Raw genomic sequence first — 27,944 nt, 5'->3', positions numbered from 1 at the left:
ACTCAGATTAGTTTCAGTGTTTCCTCAACCTCATGCGGTGACACAAATCTAGCCACCATAATCTTTAATGATGATAGATTGTTGCTATTAAATTTGTGAAAAGCCTAGTCCTTTTTTAAAATCTGAATTGCCTGAGTACAAAATTGAGTCTTCCTAATGAAACCTCAAAATGAAATGACAATGACAATGACAATGGTTTATCCAAGCTGAAAACTCGGAAAGAGGTAACTCTTGAGCATGTTCTCACACTAGATGAAAAACCAAAGAAGAAATTTAATTATTGGCCAAGTTTTGCTATCTTTTTGTATTTAATGATCGAAGAAGACAGGGTATTTACGCTTTGAATGGAAGTGTAATGAAACTGTATCAAATACGAAGTGCAGTATCACTATAGAACAGCTAATAGAACACTTATTTGCATTAACGATAAAGAAATACACTGAGGGGGTAAAAAGGCTTAACAAAATAATGTATGGATTCTTATTAATTCGTGACACGATGAATAGGATTGCTCGAGAACTTATCGACAACTTGTCATCTCATCCTCGAATCTCGATGAAAAAATGCATGTCAGCTGCAGCAGCTGAAGCACAAGCTTTCATGAGTAGGTTATTTTTGGCGCGAAACGATTAGTACTTGAAAATGCATTTGAGATCCAAGTTGGCACCAAATGAAGTAACTAGCATATATACATTAAAATGTTGAGACCTAATCAAAGGTGTCAAATCAGACTTCGTAGTCAAAAAGAGGAAAAAATAACTGGATTAATATTCACGAACGGGGAGTAATCCTCAAGGTAGTCTGTTAAATTATCATAGGCTTTGAATAGAACAACTGACTAAAAAGATCTCGGAAGATCATGGAAATGAGGAAAATCATCCTGTGCATGGTAATACAGGACCAAAAGCAAAGTGAGTGCAAAAGTAGCTGCTGCCACTTTGAGTGATATGAAGGACCTAATCCCTCTGGCATCACAAGTGTTTCAGACGTTCATGTCATAAATTAATCTCATGCATTTGCAAATAATTTCCTTCCTTCCCTATCACACAACAATAGTATAAGGGGACCTGTATATAGGTGAATGAATTTGTATTAAAAATAAGATTTCGCAACTCAGTTGCTCTCATCAAAGCATACAAAAGCAATACAATGTATATTAACGGAAAGCTCTTGATTCATTTAAGCTTCGAGATAAGCTTAGAGAGTTGGGCTTTAATCATGGCATTATCACGAAGTTTGACGGCACTTCCCTTTCTTTTCAAATCCGGATAGATATTTTCAACAAACCAAGCAAAGTCTTTGCATTCTAGTCGCTGTCTTAGTCGCTCGCGTAAGGCAAGATCTCTGGCTGGAATATTGAGTGCGTCTTGTTGGGACGAGTAGAAGAGTGCTATCGGAGGTACAGGATACCTGACCGAATCAATATGTAGGTCTCTGGAGGGCTGCATCCAGACCATGGCAACACGCTTCAAATTCTGCACGATAGTGATCATTTTGCCTTTGGGAAAGGAATAGCCGTGAGAGCTTCGAAAGAGATGCGACACGCGGCTACATGGAATAATCTCGACTCGACCGCCACACATCCAGGCACGCAGACTTAACTCAATGTTTTCTCCACCCCAGATCTCCATTTGGTCATCGAAGGCACCAAAGGCTATGAAACGACTGCGATTTACGGCGATTACCGACCCAGCAATGACTGGGCTTGGACGCGGCAGACTTAACCATGTCAAATTCATCTGACGGCCGTAGGTGTTGAGCTACGCCAATGAGAGGAGAGAGGTGTTGAAATTATGATAGTAAAGCATCTATTTACGCTGTAAAAATCGTACAAGTGAAATTAATTAAGTTCTGGGAACATTTGACATATTCTTTAAGTGTAATGGTCAGTAATTAACAACAAAAGCAGGGAACAAATGATGAAGCATTAGAGCATGTTCTTTGTGATAAAGTGTCATGTACCAATGATCTTAACGCTAAAGATGCGGGGATCATGTTGAATTAGTCATATTGGTATTGAATAAACACCATTACATGAAATACAAATTGCAAAAATTAAAGAAGATTTTGGTTTCCGGACATCTCAGAGGGAAGTAACATTGGTCTACGTTTCCCTTAAATAGCAATACCTGTTGTACAATTAAACGTAATAAATAGCTGTTGTACTTTGAAAAGGTACCACCATCAACGATATCAATCATGTCCAACCAAACCGACTCACGTTATCTTTCTCCTCATCGTTCATGGGCTCCCACACAAAGGTAAGATCCCAGTCGAATCCTCCACGAAGGTAATCAGTTGCGGGATAGTCCTCCCCATCTTCCGTGAACGCACTGATGAAGGGGCTTAGAACCAAGAGGTGAGAACTAGATTTGAACCGTTCAAAGTAGAGAAGACGGAGAACAAGAGGCTTTAACCAATCTTTAGCAAAATGTATATGTGAGTCAGCAAAAACTAGGACATTTCCAGAGGCTTCGTTAGCTCCTATGATGCGAGATCTGATAAGTCCTTGCCTAACGGTGTTGCGAATTAGTGAAACCTGCAAAAAACGCAAGCACACTATAAATACGGTATTTACAATGACACTTACAAGAAAGCTAAAGAAAATTTTACCTGTATTTTAAAACCGTTTGGAGTTAGGTCAATTGCTGGTTGACTGCAGTCGTCGACTACTATTATTTCTTTCAAAAGGGCATGGGAGGTGTTCGAAAGTAAACTCTCTATTGTGTCGTTCAAAATACGCTTCCGTTCATTATGGGCGACAATAATAACAGATATAATTGATGGTGGAACATCCTTCCCAAGCATTGATGTAGTTTCCTTTAACCACCTAGAACATTCGCTGACTTGTTTATTCCCAATGTTTCCAACAGATTTGCACCCAAAATTATCGCTAATTTCACAATGCTCATCGAAAAATATGAGAGGTTCATCAAGGCTTAGCGAGAAGTGATAAAAACTGGAACTAATCCAAACCAATACAGAGAAAGTAATATATCCGAATCTATTCGATATCAATACCATTCAATTGGTTCTAAAATAAAAAAAATAGCACAAAAAGCAAAATACATATTCAATTGAGTGCTCAAGTTTAAGGAAAATACATAAAACACTCTTATCACACTTTAACAATCAACGCAGTTTTGTAATTAGCATATTCAAAGCCTGATTTATGCATTATAATGAAACTAATTGGATAGGGTGGAAATGGCAGAAATGAAGTAAACTTGGGAATAGGAATATCCGAGTGCATCCATCAAATACTGACGTCCTTTAACTTTGGATAGTTATATAAGGACAAAAAAATGCATAAATCTGGGTTTATTTCCGAATTCAAGCATATTCACGACAATAAAAGGCAAAACTATAAAGCTGAACAAATCATATCGGGATAGATTATTCGAAGAATGCGCTTCCTGCTAACAACTCTGCTGATAGACAATCGTTGTAGATTGGGATAGGCAAGTGCGTTTAGTTAACAAACCGTCCTGATTAAAGAATAAATAGGTTAGAACCAGAACGATGTCAAAATTTACGCAAAACAAAAAGACTTGATTTTGACGCAAACTTGGAACAATAAGTCTTTGACTGGTCCATTCAAGGCCCTTTTTATCCCCGTAAAAATAAGGAAAAACTCTCTAACGCCACGGAAGGCATACGGTGATTTCACAATTCTTACTTTAAGAAGTATGGAAAAATGGAACGCCTCTGATCATTTTGTGCAGGTATTCAAACCATGGCTCAAGGTCATATTTAGGGTCACTCGTTAGTATACTACAACAAAATATTTGGTACAAATAAAGACTATTTATTATGTAAAAAATTAATCTATCCTTCAAAATAAAATTTTTAGTCTCCAGACTCCTCAACGAGGACGGAAACTTGTGGTGAGACTCCTCCGCCAATCCTCACTAATCCGCCCGTAAAAGCAACGAACCCCCACCCGACCACGCCTCCCCACGCCTGACTGGCTTAGAACCCCAAAATGAACAGCATTAGCCCACGGAGCAGAGCCCCACCTCGATCATCACCCCTACGAGGCAACGCTCGGACGGACCCCGCCGGTTAAAAGGATGCAAAGTTGACAGATGTTAGCGACCAAAAAAGAGCAGACAACATCAGTCAGAGTGCAGGTGCCTTAGAGCATTCGACTGTTCCGATTTCAAAGAAAATAGTCGAGTTAGAGTATCACACGTAAGGCCAAGATCACTACAGCAGACGTCCTCCCACAAGATTTCCTGCAAAATAAAACATTGCGGCGATTTATGTATTAACTGTGCGAACTCCTGGGACAATTAAGCGCACCTCGGTGAAGGGACCCTCATTCGCGAAAAGCGTCAGTGGACTACTGTGCAATTTGGGATCTGGGAATGTTGCTTGTGGGGTGTTTGATGATTTGATGTTAGAATCGTGCAAATATATGTCCTGTACCAAGTCCAGATTGCACTTTAAAACGTCATGAAGCGTTAGTAGAGCAGCGAAATCTGAAAATCCAAAGAATACACGCTTTGAAATACACATGAACCATAGAATATTTAATAATCGAAACAATGCTGGGCGTCACGAAACGTTAAAAAGGGCATTAATAATGGCAACTCCAAAGAAACTTGTTGAATCTTATACAGTAAGTACTGACCCCTACCTGAGTGTTGAACAAGACGCAGTTGCTGTGTTATTTGGAAATGGAGATCTCCTGGAGTCTTCTTTTCGTTGAGGAAACTGCAAAATCATACCAATTATGCGGCAAGGAAGTTGGTTATATTGCATTTTTATAAATTAAGAAATTTACCTATCACGATCAGAGTACGCTTCGAGACATCTTTTGAAATTTTTACGGGAAGAAATAATCTCTAAACAAAACAAAAAATCAAAACACTTTAAACCTCACCCTCTTTTGAACCATCATTTAGGGTGTCGATGATCCTAGCCAAAATTCTGTGACATTCAAATTTCACAGTTTTATTTATTGGGCTATTATCTACTCGACGCTTGAGAGACGCGAGGATGACCTGGATAGTAACAGATCCCCCGACAGATGGATGAGATCCATCTAGATAGCTGAGCGCAACATCTTGCTGTCCGAAGAATGTCAGCAGCATTGGGGGCAAATTTTCCATCGCAACAGAGTAGAGTTCATTTATTATTTCAATGCATTGCAAAGTGAAGTCAGGTGATAAGGGACACAAAAAGGTCTCATTTGTAGACCCTGAGGGGGGGCCATCTCTCTCACAGAAACTATCAGCAATGTTGGACCCCATAAGGTTAGTTCTGATTTCTGCTACTATCGTGCGGTCAAGTGCCGAATCACAGAGCATCTTAAATATCCTAAAAGGTTGTGAATAACAGCGAGAAATAGGGAGAACTGAAAATTGAAACTCACGATTGCATTGAGTCCGCAATAAAGTCAATAAAAGCTTCAAACCATACCGGATATGGTGGTGAACTCTCAATATTAAGGATACCAATACCTTTAGCGCTGAAAACGAATGTAAAGTCAGCCACCATTTATAAGACAAACATGTTAGAACTTAAAAAGATGGATAAAAATTCTAAAGAATCACTATTAGAGACCATCTAGTTCACCTTTCAAAAAGAGGTGCTAGGATATTGCCGTAGCAGTCATTTGGAAAGTCAGCAATAGCAAATAACTTAAAACACGCCTTGTATACGGCAAAGATGGAATCTCTGTCTGAGCCTGATTGTTCTGAATTGACCCATGAATGAGAATGTAGCAACGGCTTGAGAAGTCTACCATTATCGAAGAAAGTTAACTAAAAATACAGCAAATAACGAGGGAATATTTATAATCAAGCTAAAGTATAAATGCCCAAATCACAAAGATAAAGCAAATCAACGTGACTAGCGTCTTGCCGAAGTTTTGTGTGCTCGCATTTAAAATCCCAATCAGTCGGCAAGCCATTTGAAAAACGGCAATAATGAATCACATAGCGCACACATTAAACCAGAGACGAATGAAACATGATAAAAATCAAATGCCCCATACCATATTATTGCTAAAAATCCAAAGCTAGGCAATGACGTGAACTTGACTTTTGTAAATCGCAATCTAATTTGTGAGAAGTGTTGAACCAATATGCTAATTTCGAAACAACAACTTGCCTTCAATGCGCTTAGTGGGTCAAAGTACGGATTACTTTTGAAGTGTCGAAATAAAACCAAGAGTCTAAAAAAGGACAAAATCATGGCCGATGAGCATTAAAAATAATCTGTCCTTACTCTTGAGCCTCTTTGGAAGATTGACGAAATCGACGAGGGTCGATTATTTTAAGCCAGTTGCTAGGTTCGAATGGCACTATGAATGAACCATTTCTGAGTTCAGAAAAGAATCCCTTTAAGTGTACCCTTTAAAGAAAGAAAAATACAACATCCGATTGCTTAGTACTCTAATGATAACATCTAGTGCAAATTCTATCTACTTGCTGATGATTTCCGTGGGTGCACCGAACACGATAAGGCATTGCGTAAGCATTAGCGCAGAGGAGTGTATGGTTTGCAAGTCACTTGAGAGCAATCCTTGGCCGAGAATTTCGGCCTCCGTTTCTACACAGCGAAATATCAGTTGATGAGTTTCTCTCAAGGTGCTCCATATGAATGACCTTTGGGATAAAAAATAGGGTTTATTTGCAAAATATATGTGGAACAGCTTCACTCAGCGATAACCCCAGAATGCTGAAGAATTTCGGCTGGTTTTGAGAGCATATTTTAAACGCTATTGTCATTCTGAATGCACGAGTGGGGTTTAATGTGGTAAAGAGCTTCTTACATGCAGAACTTTAAAGTAATTGAGTTAATATCAGACTAGCATAGCAAACATAGTTTGAGTGGGTAAATCAAATGCGACAAAAATTCAAGTTAAAGACAAAACAAATCGAAAAGTGAGTGTGAATTGCTTACGTCAAGTTCTTGACCTCGTCATCGTTCGTTAAAGTGGCATTGGCCACCATGTGGACAATATGCACGAGCGTCTCGGCCACAACTCGACTGTACATTTGCCGAGCAAGACCTGCGGGACATGTAGCACAAAACGACTTCCACAACGCATTCATAAAGAAGCTCCACTCACTGGGACCAACTTCGGCCCCTTTATCTGCAGAAGCAGCCGGACCAAAGTCTCCTATGCTGAGAGTCTTCAGTAGCTTTTCAACAGGCTGATATGAAGAAGAGTCATTACAAACAAATTTGGAGTGCTGAATGGCCACTTCTGTAATGCGGTCCGCAAGCTGACGAACGATTGAGTCAAACTGCTTCCCAAATTGAGTCAAAGTAAGCACTCTACAAAAAAGTTGAGCATAAATATATTTTGAAGAAAAGACTTATTTTTGCATTCTAACCAACTGTAGTTTGATAACCGATGCACGCTGCAAAACAGCTAAAACTTGGGTGTTATTTGAAAAGGTAGCTCAAGTTTACGTTATATTTTGCTAAAGTTCAAAGCATACAAAGCACGAAGTATGAATACCGATTTAATGCATGCGATCAAGAGTTCCCAAGACAAACAAGCACGACGCGGAATAAATGTCCTCAATCTACATAAAAAACGAATAAATACACAACAATAGGACTTTTACAGGTCTGATCACGGTTAACACGAGTTTTATCCAACGTGAACAAAATTAATGCAGAACCTACATTTCCTCGAGGAAGTCAACTACGTTAGATGATCTTCCATTTACTATGGTCTGATTGTTATCCTGAAGCACTGAGCACAGGATTTCGCAGAGCGTTCGAAGCACCAGAATGTCGGCAATTGCTATAGACATCCTCTCGAGGTACTTTTGAGCGCCATTGGCACAGGAGAAATGTTCTTTGCCTACCATTATATTGACAATCTGGCGTGCTAGACCAGACTTTTGCAGATTCACGTTTTCAGTAAATCCCGAGAAGAAGTTAATCAAGGGATTGAACAATGCGAGAACTATATCAGCGAAAGACTCTCCGTGATTTGCATCAGATGACATCACAAAAGCAAGAGTCATCGGTAAAAGTTTGTCTAGGACGATTTCGCATAAATGTCTGACGCTCTATAAAAGCAATCATTTACATGAGTGCAAAAGGCATTAGGTACAAATGAAAATTAGTGAGCATATGAGAAGGATCTCCTTTGATTACTGGAACAACTATGACATAAACGGAAGAACACATTACCCTAGCCCCGTAACATAATGATGCTCTTTTTATTATCACAGACAATTATAAAGCAATCTCTTTAAACATTAGCTAAATTAGCATTTACCTAATTGGACTGTATTTTTAAAGTTCTAGGATCGTGTAGGTAAATGCTAGACTAAAATATAAGGGAAAAATAGTGCCTGTCAAGGATAATGTGTGAGATGTTTTCAACCTAAAATATCGTCAAACAAAAATTGACTCAAATAGAGGACACCATACCGAACTCAAAAGGAGTCCAGAGGTCGGCAATCCAACAGCAGCCCCGACGGAGGAAAGCCAGGCTGTACAGGCAGTTGAGACGGTGGCCTGCGTTCGGTCAGCCGATTCATTAGTAATGGGAACATCCGGAGTTAAAAACTTCCCAAAAGATGCCGAGGTAAAATAGTGCATATAAAGCAATACGAACTGGAGAGAACCATTCGTTTCCGCTTTCCCAGAAAATGAAAATGTGCATGGAGCATCCGCGAATTTCGTTGATGCACAAGCTTCTGTTATAGCACGCGTCACCTCAGTCACAAACGAGGGTCTTACACTATCAGAAATCAGTCTTTTTACTAACTTCAGCTTATAATTGTCGTGAAACTCATTGCCTGAATCTATAACTAAAATGTTACACAAGAATGGAACATACGAATGCGACGATTTTCAAGTTCCAAAGATTTCTCAGATTGATAATCCTTCATGAGGGAAAGTTCACTTCCAGCAAACATGCATATCAAGTCACATACTTCTTCGAATTCCATGCGAATATCTAATATGGTTAAGTTTTCCTACAATAAATCAAGCAATTCATTCGTTTAGTCATCATGATGACATTTAGACATCAAGTTCATCAAAGATCGAAGATTTCCCATCAGAAATAACAAAAACTTCCCAAATTACAGTAGTAGCATCCCAAAACCTCGAAATGTCGTAGAGCCCTTTGTTCGGCTAATAGTGAATGGTCTGTAAGATACCTACCAACTTCAAGTAATTCATAGTAAAAGCCAAAGATTACCATCTAGAAAAAAACTGCACGTGTAATCTCAAAAATAAGTTGTCAACGTGAAAATTAAGTGAAAAAGGTAAAGATATGACATACATGACGAAACAAATGAGCTTCAATGAAAGCAGTGTATCATACACTGGATCAACCGAGTACTTACGCATACATGATCAGCCATTTCAGAGATCAACGCGAAAACTTTGTCATTGGTAGTGAGACCCGCGTTAGTATGGGCGTAGTTGCGAAGAGATCTCAGGACTATCTTAATACCTCGAAAGTTAACGGTATTAGATCCATCTAAATATTTAACATCATCAAAACTCTTCCTAAAATATACGTATAATGCGTCATTCAGGCACTAAAAAGTGGCATGAGCGCAATTAACAATACAGATGCACAAGGTGATAGATCCACATTCCAGTATGGTAACCACTGTAATATTCGCGAAGAGTACATACAGACCTGGTTAAAGTCGCCTTTGATAAAATTAAGCAGAACACTACAAATAGGATTCTAGAAGGTGGTTAGAAAGGAAAGACATAACTGTGTCATTTGAAAGGTTTGGTAAAACACGATCTCCACTCAGTTCAGTGAAGAGAAGCGTAGCAAGATTCGACTTCCGAAAGTAATAATGACACGGGATCTAGCATTTTTACCAATGGTAAAGCATAAAATACTTCAGTACTAATCGAGCTGCTGTAATGCAGCAACAAAGACTGATTTGAGTATTTGTAAATACGGAATCACTTGAGGGACCCTGATTGAGAGATGTTCCAATTATATTGAGGCATTTCGTTGCACTAAACTTAGAAAATGTGAGGTACATGTACTGGGCAAGAAAGTCCTTTTTCTCATTTGCCAAAAATAACCCAACGTTAGAACACGAACCCATTGAGCCGAAAATGTCGAGGACCTTACAATGACACCAATCAACTCCCACCTGATTTACCATTAATTTAGACTAGTTAAACAAGTTCACCAATTTTAAATCTTGCAAAAATACGAAAGGTTTAAGGTCTTTGCACTGAGAGCGCTTAAATGATTTTTGGCAAATTCGTGTGCTGGTCAAAGAGCTGGTTAAGTACCGCCAGGCAGCACTTTTTGGAGCATATTGATGTTTATTGTTATTTCAATTGTAAAATACGTGGTAATAACTCTGCTAAATGCACACAAAATTATGCCATGGTATATCTTGCAGGGGAACGCGCTTAGGCATGCACTTGATTCGTGACTTTTAAAATCGTCAACCTCCAAAGGCCTTAAACATTTGTATATAGTTTTAATCATATTTGGGACTTCTCTCAACCAAATGCACTGTCTTTGTTACTTTACTATTTATTAGCAAGTTTTAAAATTGGTAGGCAGTTTAAATGGCTAAAAATACACTGGAAATGCTGCTGAAATATTTTTGTGCACCGGGTCCTCTCGGGAGTTGTAACGAGCCGAGGCAGTGTAGTATTAAGTTTTGTGTTCGACTACGCGGGTATTTAATATTCCGTAGATTACACACATGCTCAGCCGCCCATACTTTGGGCCATGATACATGAGGCCGCGTCCAAAGTCTCCCCTGAAGACTAAAGAAGACATAATACTCGAGCAGAGTAAATATATTCGGCACAGAAAAGGCATTTGGGCTACTAGCCTTGCCCAAAGGCTAGCCCATTCGGCGTGGTATAAAGGTCAAGTCAAAAGTGGCTCCCCTTAAAACTGAGAGATAAACAACCATCGTATTACACATCTGTATATCAGTAATGTGTTTTCTGTCATACCATAATGACTTCTTAAGAGCTCAGAGGAGACTTAGAAAGCTACGGTAGCATGAAAGAATAAATGTCGCCAATAGACAGAGTTACCAAGAGGCCATTAACATAGCACGAAGACCATGCTTCAGTATGTAAGTACTACTTGCGACTACTGAATTTCCTGCACAGTTATGTAGCGTCCCGGGACCCCCTGAAGACGAAAGAAGACAAAATACTCGGGCAGAATATATATATTCAGCACGGAGAAGGTGTCTGGGCTGTTGGCATGGCCCAAAAGGCCAGCCCACCTAGCGAGGTACAAGGGGGCTAATTCGAAGTACAAAAGTGGCGCCTCACCAGAACCGAGGGATAAACCACTATCGTATTACAGTTAAGTAGACTAGCAAATCACGACGGCGTGATCAGAGTAAAATTATTCACTCACGATCTGACTGAATTACAAGAGATTTAGGATTTTTTGGCGTTTTTTTCTTGTTTGAGACCATTTTTGCTCAGCATCGGAACAACAAATAATTGGAATAGGAAGCTGTAGTGATTCATTTTCCTACTTAAACTGTGCTTATTTTTATGGGCTCTTTAGGCTCCGCGACTTGTTTTCCCACTCTGCAGCATCGTTTCCCGGTTGTCCATTGCCTCCCAGCCACCCTCCTTACATGGAAGACTTGGGGCGCCCAAAAACCTGCCTAGCCTAATCGGTTCGCCATATTTCAAATGAAGTCAAAGTAACTTGCGCGATAAAAATCAAATAAACAAATAAAATATGGGGTAATAAATAGAAACAATGATACGGTTTGCTAGGTATTTGTCAAATATGGAAATAAACTATTTCAAACGCTCTCTTACATCACAATTATAACCTATCAATTCAGTTAATGCTGCGTCCCGAGACATCCCTGAAGACGAGCGAAAACATTACTAGGACAGAATGTGTAACTGTCGACGTATAGAAGGAATTGGGACTGCTGGTGTGGCCCGGAGGCCAGACGACCTGGCAAAGGTGCAATGGCGGAGCCCCTAAGCAATTAATATATTGCAGTTAACACTTTTAGATTACATGATTTTGCGGCATGTAAGCTGGCAGACTTAAGTGCTAATATTCATTTTTAGAACGTATTAGCGAACCATTTTATAATTTGTGTTAGAGCTATGCATCTACTATGCCAAAATCTTGATGAAGTCATTGTTACATTGCTTTGAAACGCCATTTTCCTTTCTGAGCAGCTATGTTTCATCACTGGAATGTCTGAGGCAAGGTCAACCCTCCGGATAGGTACTTTCTGCGCATTTGTGCTTTAAGACCTGGGGCACACTTACACCAGCTGGTGTAGATTTATTTTTTCAACTAATAGATATATTCTCGATTCATGAGCGAATGGTTTAATTATTGTCTGGCAAAGTAATCAAATGGTTTGCGGCCCTTTAGTCACTCTTTTTTATGACAACATGTGTGTTCTACCAGTTTTATAGTGGCATTCACTCCCCTCGGTTTCATAAGCTTGTCTAATCTAGTGATTGCAAGGTGGCTAGAATGCGGATTTATTTGCTAAATTTGTTGTTGAGCATTCATGCAGCATTGTGTCTACCTTAAATGCTCCGAATTTTAGGAAATAAACGAAATTAAGTAGTCTTAAAATGTAACACTTAACTGTGTATACACGTGAGAATATTCCGTATAACCTGTCGGTCTTTTATTTATATCAGGATTTAAGTCAAGGGGCTATAACTATCTAATCATCCGATCTACCGGCCCGAAAAATGGTAGAAATTTCTATAGACCTCGTGAATCCCTATTTTATTAAAATAATTATGTCAGCAGTCACTTTTTTGTATGCGGTCGAGATTTTCCTTTTCTGCATTGGGATGCCTTTAAATCGAAGGAGAGAATTTAACTACTTTCGGTGGCGTAAATGATCCGAGCGTAATAAACATTCTACTCATGAAAATTTAACAGATTACGGAAGCTGACAGTTTGTAAAGTATTTGTAATACATAAATGGATATGTAGACAACTGGGAAGAAAATTCGGTCAGACAGAGTTGACAGCACAAACATGGGGAATTGCACACATTGTAGCAGTAGTAGAAGTGGGAAAGGTCAGTGCTACGACTGAGGAGTTGGAGTGCGAGCTAACGCGGGATGGAAGGCAGTTTTGCACTGGGTGAAAGAGGCGATCACGTCCAGGATGGAGGTCCTCTGTTCCGGCTTTGTGCCAAAGTACATCAGAAGCAGAATTATACCGCACATAGTGAGCACTATGCCGCAGCAGTTCAGCACGAACGCTAGCACTCGGAGCCGCTTGGCTTGGAGGAAGCGCGACTCGGCTACCAGCCAGGAGGTTGAGCCTTCGTCCCGCAGATCGGTCACCTGCGGATTTAACAGACGATGCGCTCTTAAGCTTATCAGCATGGCGATTATTCCAAGGAAAAGATTTATAAAAATCGACACAATACAGGACATGGAAAAATAAGATATTCGTTTTTGAAGGTCCTTTGTTACTAAGACGCGGTACTTTTCCTCCCGTATTTGTTTACAAAAACATCTTAATTGGAAAAACCCCATAGTTATGACGACGATAATGATAGCATAAGCTTGGTTAATGTCAAAAACGCAAAAAGGGATAAGGCAAAATGCTGCGCGCACAACGTTACATCTACTCTTAGAGCTCAGCCAATCATGCTTGAGCAATTATTCGACTAATTACATTAATGTAAAAGGCATACTCAGAATGGCCGAGATGAGAGCGCGCTTGCAGGTTGCTGTGACAGACCAACTTCGATTCATGAGGGAGAGGGTCACGTAAACTTGGTTAGACCTCTTCCTTCCCTAGTTGGGTGACAGGGGGCCTGCCGAGACCGGCATGGCAGGTCCCTTTTCTAGCACTTTCTATAAACGCTTTCAATTGGAAACATGACTCGTTTATGCCTCGCTGCTATTCTTCATTTCTGCGTTTTGATTATTGTGAAGATAATGCCCTAAGGCAAGGACTTTGATGCATAAGTATTTTTTTAATGTGCGAGACTATCTTCAATTTCGTGCGAAGAGGAACCTAGAATTATCAAACAAATGCATCTTCTTGTTGCAGTTCTGCTCTTTTCGAGCATCCGGCAAAACTAAACTTGCCTGTGAGGAACCCAAAACGATGAGTCCTTTCATACAAACTAGGAAACTTCTTATCTATGCAAAATCGCATGCTTTTATGAATACTGGCTGCATAAAAATACTTTACGCAAATCCATCGCTATCACGAACTGATGTGGGCGTCCATTAGAGCCTTGCATTAATTATACCTTGATTAATAAGGTTTTAAATTTTCTACGTAGCACCAATTGCAGCGCATAATTCTGCAAGAAAGGATGCAAATATTACTTTCGGTTAAATAAAGAAGAGTCTCGATTTGACAATATGTGGTGATTTGATAATTTGTTAAACTGTGTTTAACGACAGCGGGTGCGGAGTGTACTATGGGGTCCCAAGCCTTCAATGAAGTTGTAATAAGTTAAGATAGTATGGAAGAACATGCGTTAATATCGTGCAGAAGGCCGCAGAGCAGAAGTAAAACCTAGAGGCTCAATTGCCTGTGTAATTAAGCACAGAGTTGTAAAATTATCAAGTGGCTACAGTGCTTTTTACCTACACCAGTACCTTCGAAGCATGCTAATGTCCTCCCAATTCTTTTGTACGTCAGCAACGTGGGCTCTGCCAGATCGCTTTGCCTCACTACTGTTTTGAGGGACTTGGGGGCGATATAAATAAATGCATCTATGAAGTCGTTTCGCTGTAAGCCCCGTACCAATAAATAACAGTAGCCACTTTTAAGATCAAAAAGGTCATCCTATCAAATAAAAAATAAGTAATAACGCCATGCGGTTCAAACAAATAAGAACTGATACCTTATGGAAACAATGCAGCTCTTGGACAAAATAACTAAGGCGCGGTGAACCAACTATGCATTTTAACTAAAGTGCATTCAGAGCATATGCTTACATGTCTTAACCATTGAAAGAGCTCATCTAGCGGGGGTTTTGAAATGTCCCTTTACCCTATTGCGATTTTAGGTGTGAGGATTGAATCTAACAATAAAATATTTATGTCCAATACGCGACGTCAAAAGCTCTAAAATTGGAGAGGGATTAAGCAAAAAATTTTCTTGAATGGGCTTCTTGTTAAAAACGTCATTTATTCAAATTAGAAATTGCTGCTAATAACTGAAAATGAACTCTGCGGGTTGACATCTTATCAAACGACTTGCTGTAGTGAAAATAGTGACGTCTAGAGTGAACGTCTAAAGATAAGTGGATTAAGTGTCTTTTTGGGGTCGCTGTTTATAAATTCCTCCCGCTTCGATATACATTTGGTTGAATCACTTTATTTGAAATGCGAAAAGGTAAAAGGTATATGCCGATAGCATTGCAACACACTTGATTGTATTTCAAACTAATTTACCCTAGCAAATTTCATAATAAATTCATTAAACGGGGAAATACCGGGCACAAAAATTTAGGAGATGCAGTAAACTTTACTTGAAAATTGGTCAGAAATGCTTTAAATAAAAATATAAGTAACATGGCGAAATTTGTGTTCATAATTACAGTTTGTACTATCGTTAAAATGGCATTAAAATATGTGATCACAATGATTTTGAAATTTCATCAACAAGCATAATTTTCGAAAAGGGTAAACAATGCATATAATAATTATTTGTTTAAGATGAAAATCCTTTAATTTGACCAACACTTGTGCATTTAATTTGTATTCAAGCCAGCTTTACATGTGAATTCTTGTAATCCAATAAAATTATACCAAAAGGCAACTACATCGTGTTTGGGTGATTAATACCATGGACTAGTAGTTTCAGTGCCATGTGGGTCCATCAATTCCAGCTGGTTGTACTTCTGCACTGTGGCATGACCTCTGTGGCGTGCCAGTAGTCTCCCAACTCTTCACAATGAGTTTTTTTCACAAATGCAGGGAATAATCATGGCTCTGCATTGGTAGGAGCAACAAACGAACCTGAGCCAAAACTACAGATACTCGGGCTTCTACGACTGATGACTATGCCTTAGCGTGACAGAAGAAGAGCATCCGCCGCGTGTTCTGCAAGAATACTACTAAAAATTGGGACGACATCAAATACAAATCATTTAAGGAAGTTTATTTTAATACGTTGGCGGTTTGTTTAACGGTAGGTATGATAAATAACCACTATTGACTTAGCCATTGTACCTCTCCGAGTGGGCTGGCCTTCGGGTCATGCCAGTAGCCCTAACACCTTCTCTATGTCGAATACATATATTCTGCCCGAGTATTATGTCTTCAGTCGTCTTCAGTGAAGTCGCGGGGCGCTACATCATTATGGAGCTGTCTGCCATATCTATGTGAAGAAGGTAATTAAGTGGACAAGCAATACCTTCTTTATGTCTATACTAGTGAAATACGATAAAGTGACGAGGAGGAAAGACATACAACATGTGTAGCGTCTCAGGTCTTTCCTGAACACGAAAAGTCAATACTGTGACAGCTTTTCTACTTTCCATAATAATACAGTTCATATGCAGCAACAACCTCCAAGGTGAGCAAAATTGGCATGATGCATCAATGACATTATGGTTAAAGGCACACAAAAAAATTATCGACATTACTAATCTGTAAATGGCTTTAAAGGATGGCTTTAAAGCACCGACTACGTTGTAGTGGCCAATGCGCTAATTTAGCTAAAGCGGTTGCAGAGGGCAACACTCGGAAGGGGAGATGTTGTGATTTCAGTCGCCACGCTGTCAAACTACGTGAGTACTTGAGACTTCGCCGGTTGTGCATTTACTGTGCTATGTGGTCCTTGGATCACCTGGTAACGTATGTTCTCCCAGAGCACAATGACTTTGCATAAATTTCGGGGAAGGCTAGAGCCGCCACAGCTACAAAATAACAAGTACTACGCACAATTGCATTTTTAAGGCAGTCTGTTACTATTCTATTCTTAGAATTTCACTATGTAATCGTACAAAACAAGCCCCCTAATACGTGACCGGAACTAATCATTTACATCATTCTCACCTGTTCGCAGCCACCCAACAAATGTTTGTTAATGAGTTAAGCGTGCTAAATAAATTTATGAGTGGTTTTTTACGCTTATTTGTAAAAAACATAAACAAATAATTGATTTGTTTTACTTAGCTAGCTTTAAAATCAGAACCTCGGGCGGGGTTTCGGTCATCGCCTGTGTTAACGATGCTTCGTTTGCTTTCCCCTGATTGCAAGTTGTACTTCTCATCCCTTTATGCAGCTTTTTTATCCTGGCACAAATTTTGTAGCAAACAATTTTGATTCTCAAGATAGAATTCATCTCAGTTTTTGTGCCAGTTCTTATCGGGTATATCATGCCGCCATTTCATGCTGCCTGGTAAGAGCTGTGACAAAAATTGACCTTTCAGCTACCTTAATTCGAAAATTCTACAATAAATTCAGATTGTTTTTGTTGCCTTAATCTTCTGGGGGCCTAATCGGTGTGTGGATGCATTTAAGGTTGTTGCGTACTGATTTTTTTTATGCATTTCCATATTGAAAATCTTTTGAATGGGAGAACTCCCAGTAATTTCAGGTAATTTTTACTTTAAAACGCACCAGCTTGTATGCACTTTGTCTTTGGATCCGTTTATTCTGTGCTTTGTAAACATCTAACCTGACTTCAATAAATCGTCCAACTTCATCTTATTGAAGCCTCGCAAATATTTATGTGCCTATATTGAGAGTTTTGTTGGAAAGCTCATGCATATATTTCCTTATTTTTCGTCAATTGTTGTTCGCCAAAGTTTGATACCTGTCTAAAATTGTTAGTAGATTACTCTTTTACCACCACATTGCACTGCATTTACTGAACAGTAGCGACGTATAGAAGAGATTTTGTGAGTTTTCATTGGCTTAAGTTACTTTTACTTTGACTTTTTACTATGTTGAGCCTAAATGTCCCCAAACATATTTTGGTGAGTAAGTCTCGTGCTCGGATTTTGTGGCCGATTTCCACTGCTCCAACTTCCACAGCCTTGTGTCAATGGCACAATGGTTGGGTTCCTTGAAAGTGAGTGAGATGAACTATTGGATTCTGAACGCCGCATAGCTTTCAATATTCCTAAAAATTGAGTCTTTTCATGTTCTCAAGGCTATTTTCACTGACTCCTCGTTTTATAGGTCATTTTCTCAAGTATTTATTTCGCTGTAACTGCTTTTGTGTAACAATTCATCTAGTAAATCGAACGCAAATATACGTATTTTGTATTTTTTTTCATTTTACATGCAATTGCTAAATTTTCTTATAAGTGGGGCTAGATGTTTTGGGCGACTTTGTAGAGAGCCAGTAGTTTGGATCTGTTCGTTTAATCATTGATTGGTTTCCTGATAAGTCGTTCCATACTTTATGTAATAGCTGGCAAAATTATGTAAAAGTGTTCACATCCCGAAAGCTTATCAGTGATTTAGAGAATCTGATATTAATTAAATAGCTAACGTTGGTATCCGGCGTACGTGAGCGAAGCGTGTTCAAAGCGCTTGGATCAATTAACTTTCACGTACTTTTCTTTGTATTCTCTTTACACAACGGCACACTACTATTATTAATGTGTTCTCAGGAAATTTGCTAACAATTTTTTGACAGCATCCATTCAAATTGCACAAAATTCTTTCAAAAACTGTTAAGCGTAAATGAACTCAAGGAAATCACTTAATTTTACTGTGGACTATAAAAGCGCTAAAGCATTAAAGTTATTTTTAGTGCAATAAGTACTCTGGTAGAATCCACCTTCGTTTAATACAGCATCACTAGTTGTTAATCTGTATTAGAAAGCAATCCATGTCGTTAATACTTTATTATTTTTCAGTGTTGCAAACCAAAACTCGTTTCGGTTCACTTTACCCTTCCTACTTGGTGTTGATATTAGTTGCTGTATAAATTGCGTTTTTTGAACTCAAGAATGTCTTTGCATACTGTTTTTTACAAAGAATTTTACACTCGATGCTTTTTTACTCTCTGTATGGTCATGAACCTGCACATATTCGACCAATTCAAAGTAAGCAAGATAAATTATTTCTTGGTTTTTGGCTGTCATCAAGGAACAGGAGTGTAATATTTGAGCTTGAAAAATTGATGCTCACTGAGTCTTTTAAAATGCTCCACTTGGTTAATGAATCAAGTAATACCATCACTGTAACTGTAACCGCTCAACTATAATGTGTAACAATGCATATGACACTTTTGCATAGTGAATTTCACGAAAAGGGGGCTTTTCCTGGGTTTTCCCAACAATCTCCAATATCAATAATTAACTAATTAGTTAATTTACCTCTTTCTTCTGTGATTGGATCCACTTTTTACTGAGGCCATTGCATGTGAAATGTCTAATATCGTAATGTTTCGCCTCCTTCAGGACGGTGCATCACACTATCGATGCCTACAAAACAACTGGCTACAGACGGTACCTATTGACTGTACTGATCCAAATTTTCAACCTAGCTTATAAGTTCTGTAATTATGGGCTGTTTTACCCTGTTCCTACCAAAGCATATGGTTATCCAAATTAGAAATTACAAAACTTTGTAGTTATTAGACGTTTTAATTTTTCCTTATATGACTTCGAAAGATTCTTGTTATTTACAAATTTTGCCGAATGTTGGCGCAAAAGACTACAAGGAAGACTTGTAGTATCAGCCATAAAACCATCTTATGATTTTGGCTTGCTCTTTTTTCCGAGAGACAGTAAGGTACGAAGCCCTCTCGTATATTGAGTGGCTCCGCACATTCTAGTATTGTGGAATGAGTATTTCGCATATCAATTAGTTTAAGTCATAATTTCTAAATGCCTATGCTCTAACAAACGTGTACATTTTTATGAATGCATTAGTAATATGATGCCTTTCGTTCGGAGGCGCTTCTACTACGTTTTGACGCACTAGGATTTTGACTGGTTTGAATCTTCGGAAACCTTTGTGGGTTTGTCTGCCACCTGGGGAATTTCAATTACATCATAGCACCTAATTGTGATATATCACATAAATTGAAAAGTTTTAGCGTTTGCATATGTAATATGTCAATCCTCAAATGGAATAGGTCGTATGTTTGTACCCGTGGTGTTATGTGCGGTGATGAAGTGATAAGTGATGAGGTGATGTGTACCTGTTTTATGTAAATTTGTGGTAAGTATGTGGAAACAGCACACAGAGAGGGTTACTTTCTGAAGGCAAAATTATAACTTTTTTAGCACAGATTATAGGAATGCAGAATAGGCATACGGTGTGGCTAGTCATTGCTACTACATTCGGAAAGGGATTATTATACTTGGGTCCATACACTTTAAGATACAGACCATATTACTGGTGCGGCTACCACGTATTCTTGTTAAGGATGCGTTTTTAGATTAGCTAAATTGTGGCACTGTTTTATGCAAAAACAGTCCAGGAAGGGGGTGTTCACTTACCCTGAATAAAAACTACCTAGTGTTCTTCGTTCAGTGTAAAACACCAAAGTCAATTAGAAGCGTATTTGAAACTTCCATTCTGAATGCCGCTTGGGACAGTACTGGTATTTTCTCTTTGGTGTGAGCTACTTGAGTTCGAATACCACATTTTAATATCACTGACCAGTGTACAATGCAAAAGCCTGTTTCTAGGATTCGGAGTACATAGTAACCTACTAACCTGCACAATTGAGAACTCTTGACCTCCGATTAGTAAAAAGGTGAGTAAAAATAAGCGACGTACCCTCTAACGACTTAATTTCACCCCTCGAAGGGTGTTTCCGTCTGTTCCACTATTGGAAAGGAGACATTTTTAAGTTGATGATTCTCTTTAGAATATGCTAATAGGATCTGGTGGAGGTGTTAGCAGATGGGAAAATATTTGCTTTTTTATGATATTTGAAGATTAAATTTCCTTTTTGAATTATCAATCATTCATTATGTTGTAGTTGCTTCGCCTTCTTCATAATCATTTAAATGGTTATGAATCATACAAGCCTAACAAATGGATAGTCATTTGATCTAAAAAACAGAAAACATTGTTAAATCGGTTTTACCCAAAACCAAAAAGTTTAACCCAATACGAGTGATGTTTGGGAAAGCTTTAAATTCCCGTTCAGTACATGCTGCGCAATTAAGGCCGACTGAATGAAGCTATTTACAGTCGTGCTAGACTGAACTAATGCTTTTTAAGCGGATATTGTATAATCGCTTCACAAATTTATGACATTATTTGAACTTTACGCTATATTTGGACTCATACCATCTGGTTCACCACTATATTTCGGTAACTAGCCAGTCCTTATTGAAAATCAGCTCGGACTACACTGAGTGCTACCATGAATTGCAATGAGGAACCAGGACGTGGCAAGCACGAAAACGCCCAAAAGATAAGGATGGATGAGGTGGCTGGCTTGCTGCCGAGATGGTTTAAGCGATTTAATTGCATTTTGGAGCTACGTGGTTGCGTGTGGGTCCAGTTGCAGAGGCGCGAGAGACGACGTGCTGCCTTGCCCCTTGGGCGTCCGATTTTGGTGCACTGATTGGTCTTCTCTACACAAAAGCTGCGCAGAAGATCCCAACGCACCACAGTTGTAACATCCATACATGATAGCAATGGAGCCGAGGGGGAAGGGGGCAGCGCTATTCTTGCTATCTTTGCCCCCTTGATTTCTTCCCCCTCCCCTTCACTCTTGGTTGGTTGTTGTCACGCTACAACCGGATCTTGGCGACCCTTCTGATGCCATCTTTTGTTTGGATACGCACATATAATTGTCGTTACTTGAATCACTGTGGCGTAGATCACAATCCATTAAATCACCACTTTGTAGAATCAATCCTCATTCCTCAAAGGGCTTGTATTCACGATGAATCCTTTCAATAGATGCAAAAGCCTATTCAGTTACGAATACGTTTAATTTTTGACGATTTGAAATTCGATGGATATTCTGCAAATATGAAACAAATAGGTACATTAGAGACTTCATACAGGTAGTTCTGTGCGATCTTATCAAAGAAGGCGTGTGTGTTGGAGGGTACCTAACCGGGCGCGGGATTGCTTGTTTATTCTTTGGCACAAGTCAAAACCGACGTGTAATCGAAATCGAACAGTTGCTATCTTTTACTAATTTAAGTAGACTCACAAAGTAGGCAATTGGATGAACTTTGGGGGCTTTGCAATGCTGCTCTGCCGTCTGCCGAAAGATTCGTCGGTTGTGCGGAGAAGACTTAATTATTATTTCCACATACACCCGTCTGTAGTACTTTGCTAAAGTAGCGGAAATTAAAAGTGACGTCCGGAAATGCAAAGTTAGCGTGATCCTTGGATGTACTTTATGGGTAATTCTTGAGGCGTTACGAGAAAAGAACCCTCGGTGTATCGCTCGATTCCTTAAAGCATATTCTAACTTCCAAATAATGTGAGAGGTGAGTAAAAAAGGGTTTCCTTGTATTTGCTTGAGAACTCCAATTATTGGTACACGTAAACTGTCAATATTTGAAAATACAGATCTACCTGGCGGTGGCTAACCTCGTTATTACACATCATCTGGAAGTCCTAAGGTTGGTGCCATTGTTGCTATTAATTAAACTGCCATGAAACTTATTCTAGGAAAACTGAGGCTGGGAGATTTTCTTCAACTTTTACCCGGTAAGAACCAACAAATAATAACAGAACCTAGCGCCAGCAAATCAAGCGAAAAATAAATCCGATGAAAAGGTCTGATTGAAAGGAATCACTTGTAAAATCTTAGCTCTGGTATCAATCAAAACGCAAATATGACTTTAAGAAGGGTTTCTCTTTTTAAAGCGCTGCTAATTGGTAGCTTTACAACAATTGAATCCAAATAATGTTAACTTGGATCCTCGAAATTGTTTTGCAGTTGCAAAATCAAGCGATAATGATTCGCTTGAAGTAAATGCTCTACCTGACTCTTGTTGATGACATTGCTTATATTTAGTTATAAAATATATAATTGTGGCAATTCGTGATATGAGTGTTGGTACTTTACAAAGCAACACAATGCTTCAAGCAATCCTGCTCAGGTGCGTCTTTCGAATTCTGACGGATAAACAGATTCGCTTTTATTGTAACTTTTAATTTTACTACATCGTAAACACTGTTAAAATTCAATTCTTTATCCATGACCTCGACCCTCATCTCGACTAACGACGAATGGCTATCAAAGCCATTTCCAAAAGTGTTTAACACGAGTGGCTCAGTTTTCATATTAGTACCTGATAATTATTGATAGCAAAAAGATATAAACTAGTCATACAGGTGTACGTAACACCTTTTCCGTAAAAAAAATCGGCTACAATTCATTGTTACAACGAAACCTTTTTGAAGCAAACAATTCGACAACTGGTAGAATTATCCCAAATTTTAATAAGTATAACCTGCTGACGTGCAAAAAATGGTCTACTTGGGTGTATTGTGGTATACGGTGACTTTTGAGAAGATGTAAGAGGGCTATTAATCCATGATAAAACTTACAGCACTATTAGCAGTTAGCCCTGACTGCAGGGTCCCGTCAAGTGTCGGGTGGAAATATCATGATGAATGTCAAAAAGTGCAATAATAATGTACAATAATGCACAAAACAAAATAGCCCGGCTTTTCATCCACAATGCGCCCCTTCTCTTTGCTGCTGAACAGAGGCTGATGAGTCCGAGTTGTGTTGCCCATACAGTGCCGACCATTTGAATTCTACTAATCAATTGACAGTCAGGGTGGAGGCACAATTTCTCCTATTCACCATTAAATATAGCGGCATTCAATGACCGCGTAATTCCAGCTGTTGTCAGTTGTCGGTGTAAGTGAATAAATTGGCTGAAAAACACTAACTCTGGAAGCGCATACTTTTATTTGGGTTTTGCGTGGGCTACTGCATCCAGGAGTAAGCACTTCACTTTTTCAAAATCGTAAACAAATTTGTACTTAACTAAAGGACTGTTATTGTAATCCCTAAAGCAGTAGAAATCTGATCGTCTTTTCATTTAAAATATATGCAAGACATTGGTTGACTTGAAATCGCCTTGAATGGGGGAACACTCCTTATACTATCCGGAGCATCGTTTAAGCTCTCACAACTGCAAAACAAATCTTTTTAACTCTCGAATCTAACCATATTAATGAATCGAACTGTGGATACTCAGTATTTTCTTCTGGTTTTGTTTAATTTTGTGATGTGTCCATTTAGTGTAAAAAGTACTACTATCTCGGGTTTCGTAGCTAACGGTGACTTTGTTTACATCTACATTTTAGCGTCAAAGTGTCACTCCGATAGAGGAGAAAATCGAGTCGCCTTATGTTGGCACCGCCATTCTTCTCATGTTTCTTTTGTCTTGGTTTACAGGCTTTATTGCAACTGCCAGTAACGTTAAGCAAAAACAGTTTGAACACAGTTTGCTGAATGGATCTTTTAGATTTTCGCTCCTCTGTTGTTGTTGTCATTAGCAATGCATTCCCGTATGTCTTTTTTTCTTATTTGTTTCTGGTGCATTTCTGCGTTTAGAAAAGCACGAATCTGTTATGAAACTACGCAAGCATGCTATGTGCAAAGGAGGCAGCTTTATCAGGGGTGTGTTTCTAAAATCTGTAGTCGTTTATGCCAAAATCAAACCCTCTCAATGGTTCCATGTGCAAAGTACAATTTGTATTCCACTTAAGAATTGGAAGAAACACCGAGGTGATGTATGTTTTACGCACGAAACAATATCATCATGTTTTTGCGCCACGGAACATAGAATTCACGAATGTGTTTCAAGAGCACTGAATTATCATGGATACAAGTGTCAGACTAAGTTGATTGAATTTATGGAACAATATGCATGCAATTCCAATAGATAAAGATGAAGGTCAATCAAAGCTTTTGGAGCTTTACAATAATGAAGGAAAGCGTTCTCGGATTCCCGTGATCGCAGTGAATGTGTGGAGCAGTATGTCTCCTGCTTAAAATTGCACTGCTGCCTCTATGTGAAATCGGGTAAGCATTTTGTCTTGGCTGGCTCACTGCAAGTTTTTAAATTATATTTAGCGTATCCATAATGCTTGTTTTGGTACTCGATGCGTCAACTATTTTCCCATTTAGGGTGAACAATTCGTGCGAGTGAACGTTACGGGCTTGTCTGCCCGGTGCATGTGCCCTAAAATTGGATTGATTGAAAATTAATCCAGATAAATTCCCTGGAAATGTACAGATCTAGTCAGACACACCTAGGGTTAAGCAAAAATTGGGTAAACTGGACCCATGCGAACGTCTGCCAAATGGCATTTCAGTACCCACTACTTCAGAATTATTTTCAAATGGAATTAGCTTAAATAACGGTTTTAATCGCCTTCTCACCTGTCGCAATAATAGTAGCAACAACACCTAAGTTGTGGTTAACTATGTTACCCAACATAAATTTAGTCTTCTTTTCAAACCCAGAAAAGGGGAATACTAACTTCTAGTTAAATTATTAAGGAAAGCCAAGGAGATAACCTCGTCGCTAAAGTGAATTCGTTTTGCGTAGGATATAGAATGGGCTTTTGGTCTCAATCCCTGTTTCATCCATTCAATAATTTCTTCCGATAAGCACAGTTTGGGCTTTTATGGCATCTGTAAATGATTTTTCCATCTGCTCATGGCCGCAATAATCCCTAATTCTCCATCCTGGTGTTGCCTTTGGTACCACTCTTAGGCACGATAAAGGGGCTTAGATTTACTGCTGTAAGTGCTCCCATCTGCCATAGCAGCGAGTGTCGCTAATTGGGCATACAAATGATTCACTTTGGTTCAAACGGTCGTGGATGTGCAAAAACGTACGTCTTGAAGTGTTCTCGAGGAAGGAGAGAAGCTTGTGCAAGAAGGAAAGGGGTGAAATGGAAAAACCGATAAACGCACGCACACGCGCGCACAACCTCACCCACACCAGAGTTGTACAAGCACTGGCAAGAGGCAGACACTGAGCGAGAAAAGTAGCGAGGAGGGGGAAAGAGGAGCGGAGGAACGAGGATGAGGGAGGCAGACAGACTAACACGCAAACCCACCCACCCACACGCGTGTCCACACGTGCGCACGCGTACTGGGGGGTGATGATGATGACGACGATGATGCGGCCGTTTGTGACGCTAATAACGTAGGCATTACGCAACCCTCAGGGTGAATGCATTGGCTGAGCGCCAAGAGAATTGCGACATTTTCTGCCTTCACCTCTCGCTTTGGTGTTTGTGTGCGTGTATATTCGTGGCGGTAGGAACGGTTATAGGGCAGCAGAATGCAATGATATGCTGGTGAGTAAACGATGCTCACAATGCTACTCAGAATTAACTAAAAGACCATTTAGTATAGAACAATAAATGACCCTTTAACTCGCCTCCATAAAGTAAAATTGGAATAAAAAGGAGTTCAGGCATATTAACTTAACTTGTTTCTGCACTTAATTGTTTTACCCAAAACGAATAAGCGTGAATGAAGCTACGAAAAACTGTAAGATAAATATTTTATAATTATGTGCTCTAAAATACCAACAAATAGATTAGAAATTTGAAGTACAATGAGGTCAGACCTCCCTCCTGCAATCGACTTTTAAAATAATAGGACAGAAAATCAAACGTTTAACATTAAAAATGGTGGGACAAAAACCGACAACTCAATCACCTGTGATAGCAATCATCACCTAATCGGGTGTCTGGTGAATCGCGTGGAACATCGGAGGCAGGGAGACCTCTCTTGAAGAGCCTGCAGGGCAGTGAGGAATTGACAATGTGTCGATTGTCGACACCTGTACGGCTGCTGACTGCTGCAGTTTGCAGTACGCTCCGCCTGGCCTGCACAATGAGGGAGGCCCTTGACGAGTCACCCGCCGAGGCGCAACCTCATGCATATCGCAATACAAGGGCCTAAATGGGTTTCTGCAAAAGTCTATTTTATGAACTAAATGGATTCTCGCTCTGATTATAATTGCCACACCTGCAATAGCGGTTACCCATGACGTACTCATCTAAGCTTAACAAGAAAAGTTATTGTTGCCAAGTGTTATAAAAATACCTTTGCATGTTGTGTTATGAAAATTTTGATCTACATGCATCAACGATCATTCTGAGGGCATTGAACCGAGACACTTTGAGGATGTTACTTATGGCACCGGTGAGTGATGATGCAATATTGAAAATCATGGCATAAAATTCTTTCTCCACATGAATGCAATCTGTGACTCGTGATTTTGGTCTCCCTTACTGATCTTTTGCATAATGTATTTAACGCGTCTTCTTAAGGTTGGATGCGGACGAGATATTTCTCACATCTTCTCCATGCTGCGACCACTTCCGATGTCGTGCGTTATCGAATTTAAGTTTGAAATTTAATGTCGTTAAAGCTTCTATTCCATAGAAAATTCCACTGCACCTTAATCGATCACACAAATTCAAGCTTACTTAACGGTTATCTACTCGATTTAATGAATAGCCTTTAAATAGCTGATGTTTGCGCAGCTAATCTAAGCACTTACTGCTATCGTCCGTTCCTTCACATCGTGGCATAGGCTAAATATCGAGATTCAGTTAAAAAATATGCATAGAATCGACTTTGGTTCACGGCTGACAAATAAACTGCTTTTTCCAGAGCTTCACCCCTTTTTTTATTCGACAGATATATTTTTTTGTCTATCGAAACCGAAGCCAGAGCTATATGAAGGGGAGAGGAGCATGTTAAATTGCGCAAGAATTTTTACACTGATCACATCGTAATAAACGTTGATGAGAGCAGGGCGACCACCGCCCACGAATCTACTTGACTGTGCCCCGGACTCGGGAGGTAGAACCAGAACCATGCATTCAAGTTTGGAGGCTACTTACACGTGTTGTAACCACCACCTTGGTGCGTGTGCATATGTGGATGTGCGCGCACAAGGTCAATTTGGCAAGAGAACGCTGGCAAGCTGCCAACTCCCACACACACACACACACACACACACACACACACACACACACACACACACACACACACACACACACACACACAC

General features: G+C 39.4%; 4 protein-coding genes across 4 annotated transcripts; 1 reads left to right on the top strand and 3 right to left on the bottom strand. All coding sequences in view use genetic code 11, as the record gives it.

Moving 5' to 3' along the window:
* Positions 1-1,175: 1,175 nt before the first annotated feature.
* EGR_00100 (Putative polypeptide N-acetylgalactosaminyltransferase-like protein) lies at positions 1,176-2,808 on the bottom strand (the record flags this gene model as incomplete). Its single annotated transcript, XM_024489349.1, has 3 exons — positions 1,176-1,760; positions 2,222-2,539; positions 2,614-2,808. The coding sequence occupies 3 exons, from the start codon at positions 2,806-2,808 to the stop codon at positions 1,176-1,178; spliced, it is 1,098 nt and encodes a 365-aa protein (XP_024356027.1).
* A 1,310-nt stretch (positions 2,809-4,118) lies between these two features.
* Positions 4,119-10,127, bottom strand: EGR_00099 (hypothetical protein; the record flags this gene model as incomplete). Its single annotated transcript, XM_024489348.1, has 18 exons — positions 4,119-4,238; positions 4,306-4,484; positions 4,643-4,719; positions 4,790-4,850; positions 4,889-5,325; positions 5,381-5,476; positions 5,584-5,771; positions 6,091-6,184; positions 6,238-6,363; positions 6,438-6,617; positions 6,916-7,293; positions 7,651-8,042; positions 8,410-8,786; positions 8,822-8,960; positions 9,336-9,501; positions 9,561-9,688; positions 9,720-9,818; positions 9,861-10,127. The coding sequence occupies 18 exons, from the start codon at positions 10,125-10,127 to the stop codon at positions 4,119-4,121; spliced, it is 3,504 nt and encodes a 1,167-aa protein (XP_024356026.1).
* A 2,911-nt stretch (positions 10,128-13,038) lies between these two features.
* On the bottom strand, positions 13,039-14,935 carry EGR_00098 (hypothetical protein; the record flags this gene model as incomplete). Its single annotated transcript, XM_024489347.1, has 3 exons — positions 13,039-13,302; positions 14,829-14,881; positions 14,923-14,935. The coding sequence occupies 3 exons, from the start codon at positions 14,933-14,935 to the stop codon at positions 13,039-13,041; spliced, it is 330 nt and encodes a 109-aa protein (XP_024356025.1).
* A 1,827-nt stretch (positions 14,936-16,762) lies between these two features.
* Positions 16,763-21,481, top strand: EGR_00097 (hypothetical protein; the record flags this gene model as incomplete). The annotated part of the gene is made up of 3 exons (XM_024489346.1): positions 16,763-16,788; positions 19,353-19,450; positions 21,255-21,481. The coding sequence occupies 3 exons, from the start codon at positions 16,763-16,765 to the stop codon at positions 21,479-21,481; spliced, it is 351 nt and encodes a 116-aa protein (XP_024356024.1).
* Between the last annotated feature and the right edge of the window lie 6,463 nt (positions 21,482-27,944).

Source organism: Echinococcus granulosus (assembly GCF_000524195.1).
Source record: "Echinococcus granulosus chromosome Unknown EG_S00001, whole genome shotgun sequence".
In the NCBI taxonomy this organism is placed as follows: Eukaryota; Metazoa; Platyhelminthes; class Cestoda; order Cyclophyllidea; family Taeniidae; genus Echinococcus; species Echinococcus granulosus.
The sequence above is the reverse complement of the archived record's forward strand: the minus strand, read 5'-3'. Positions and strand labels throughout refer to the sequence as shown.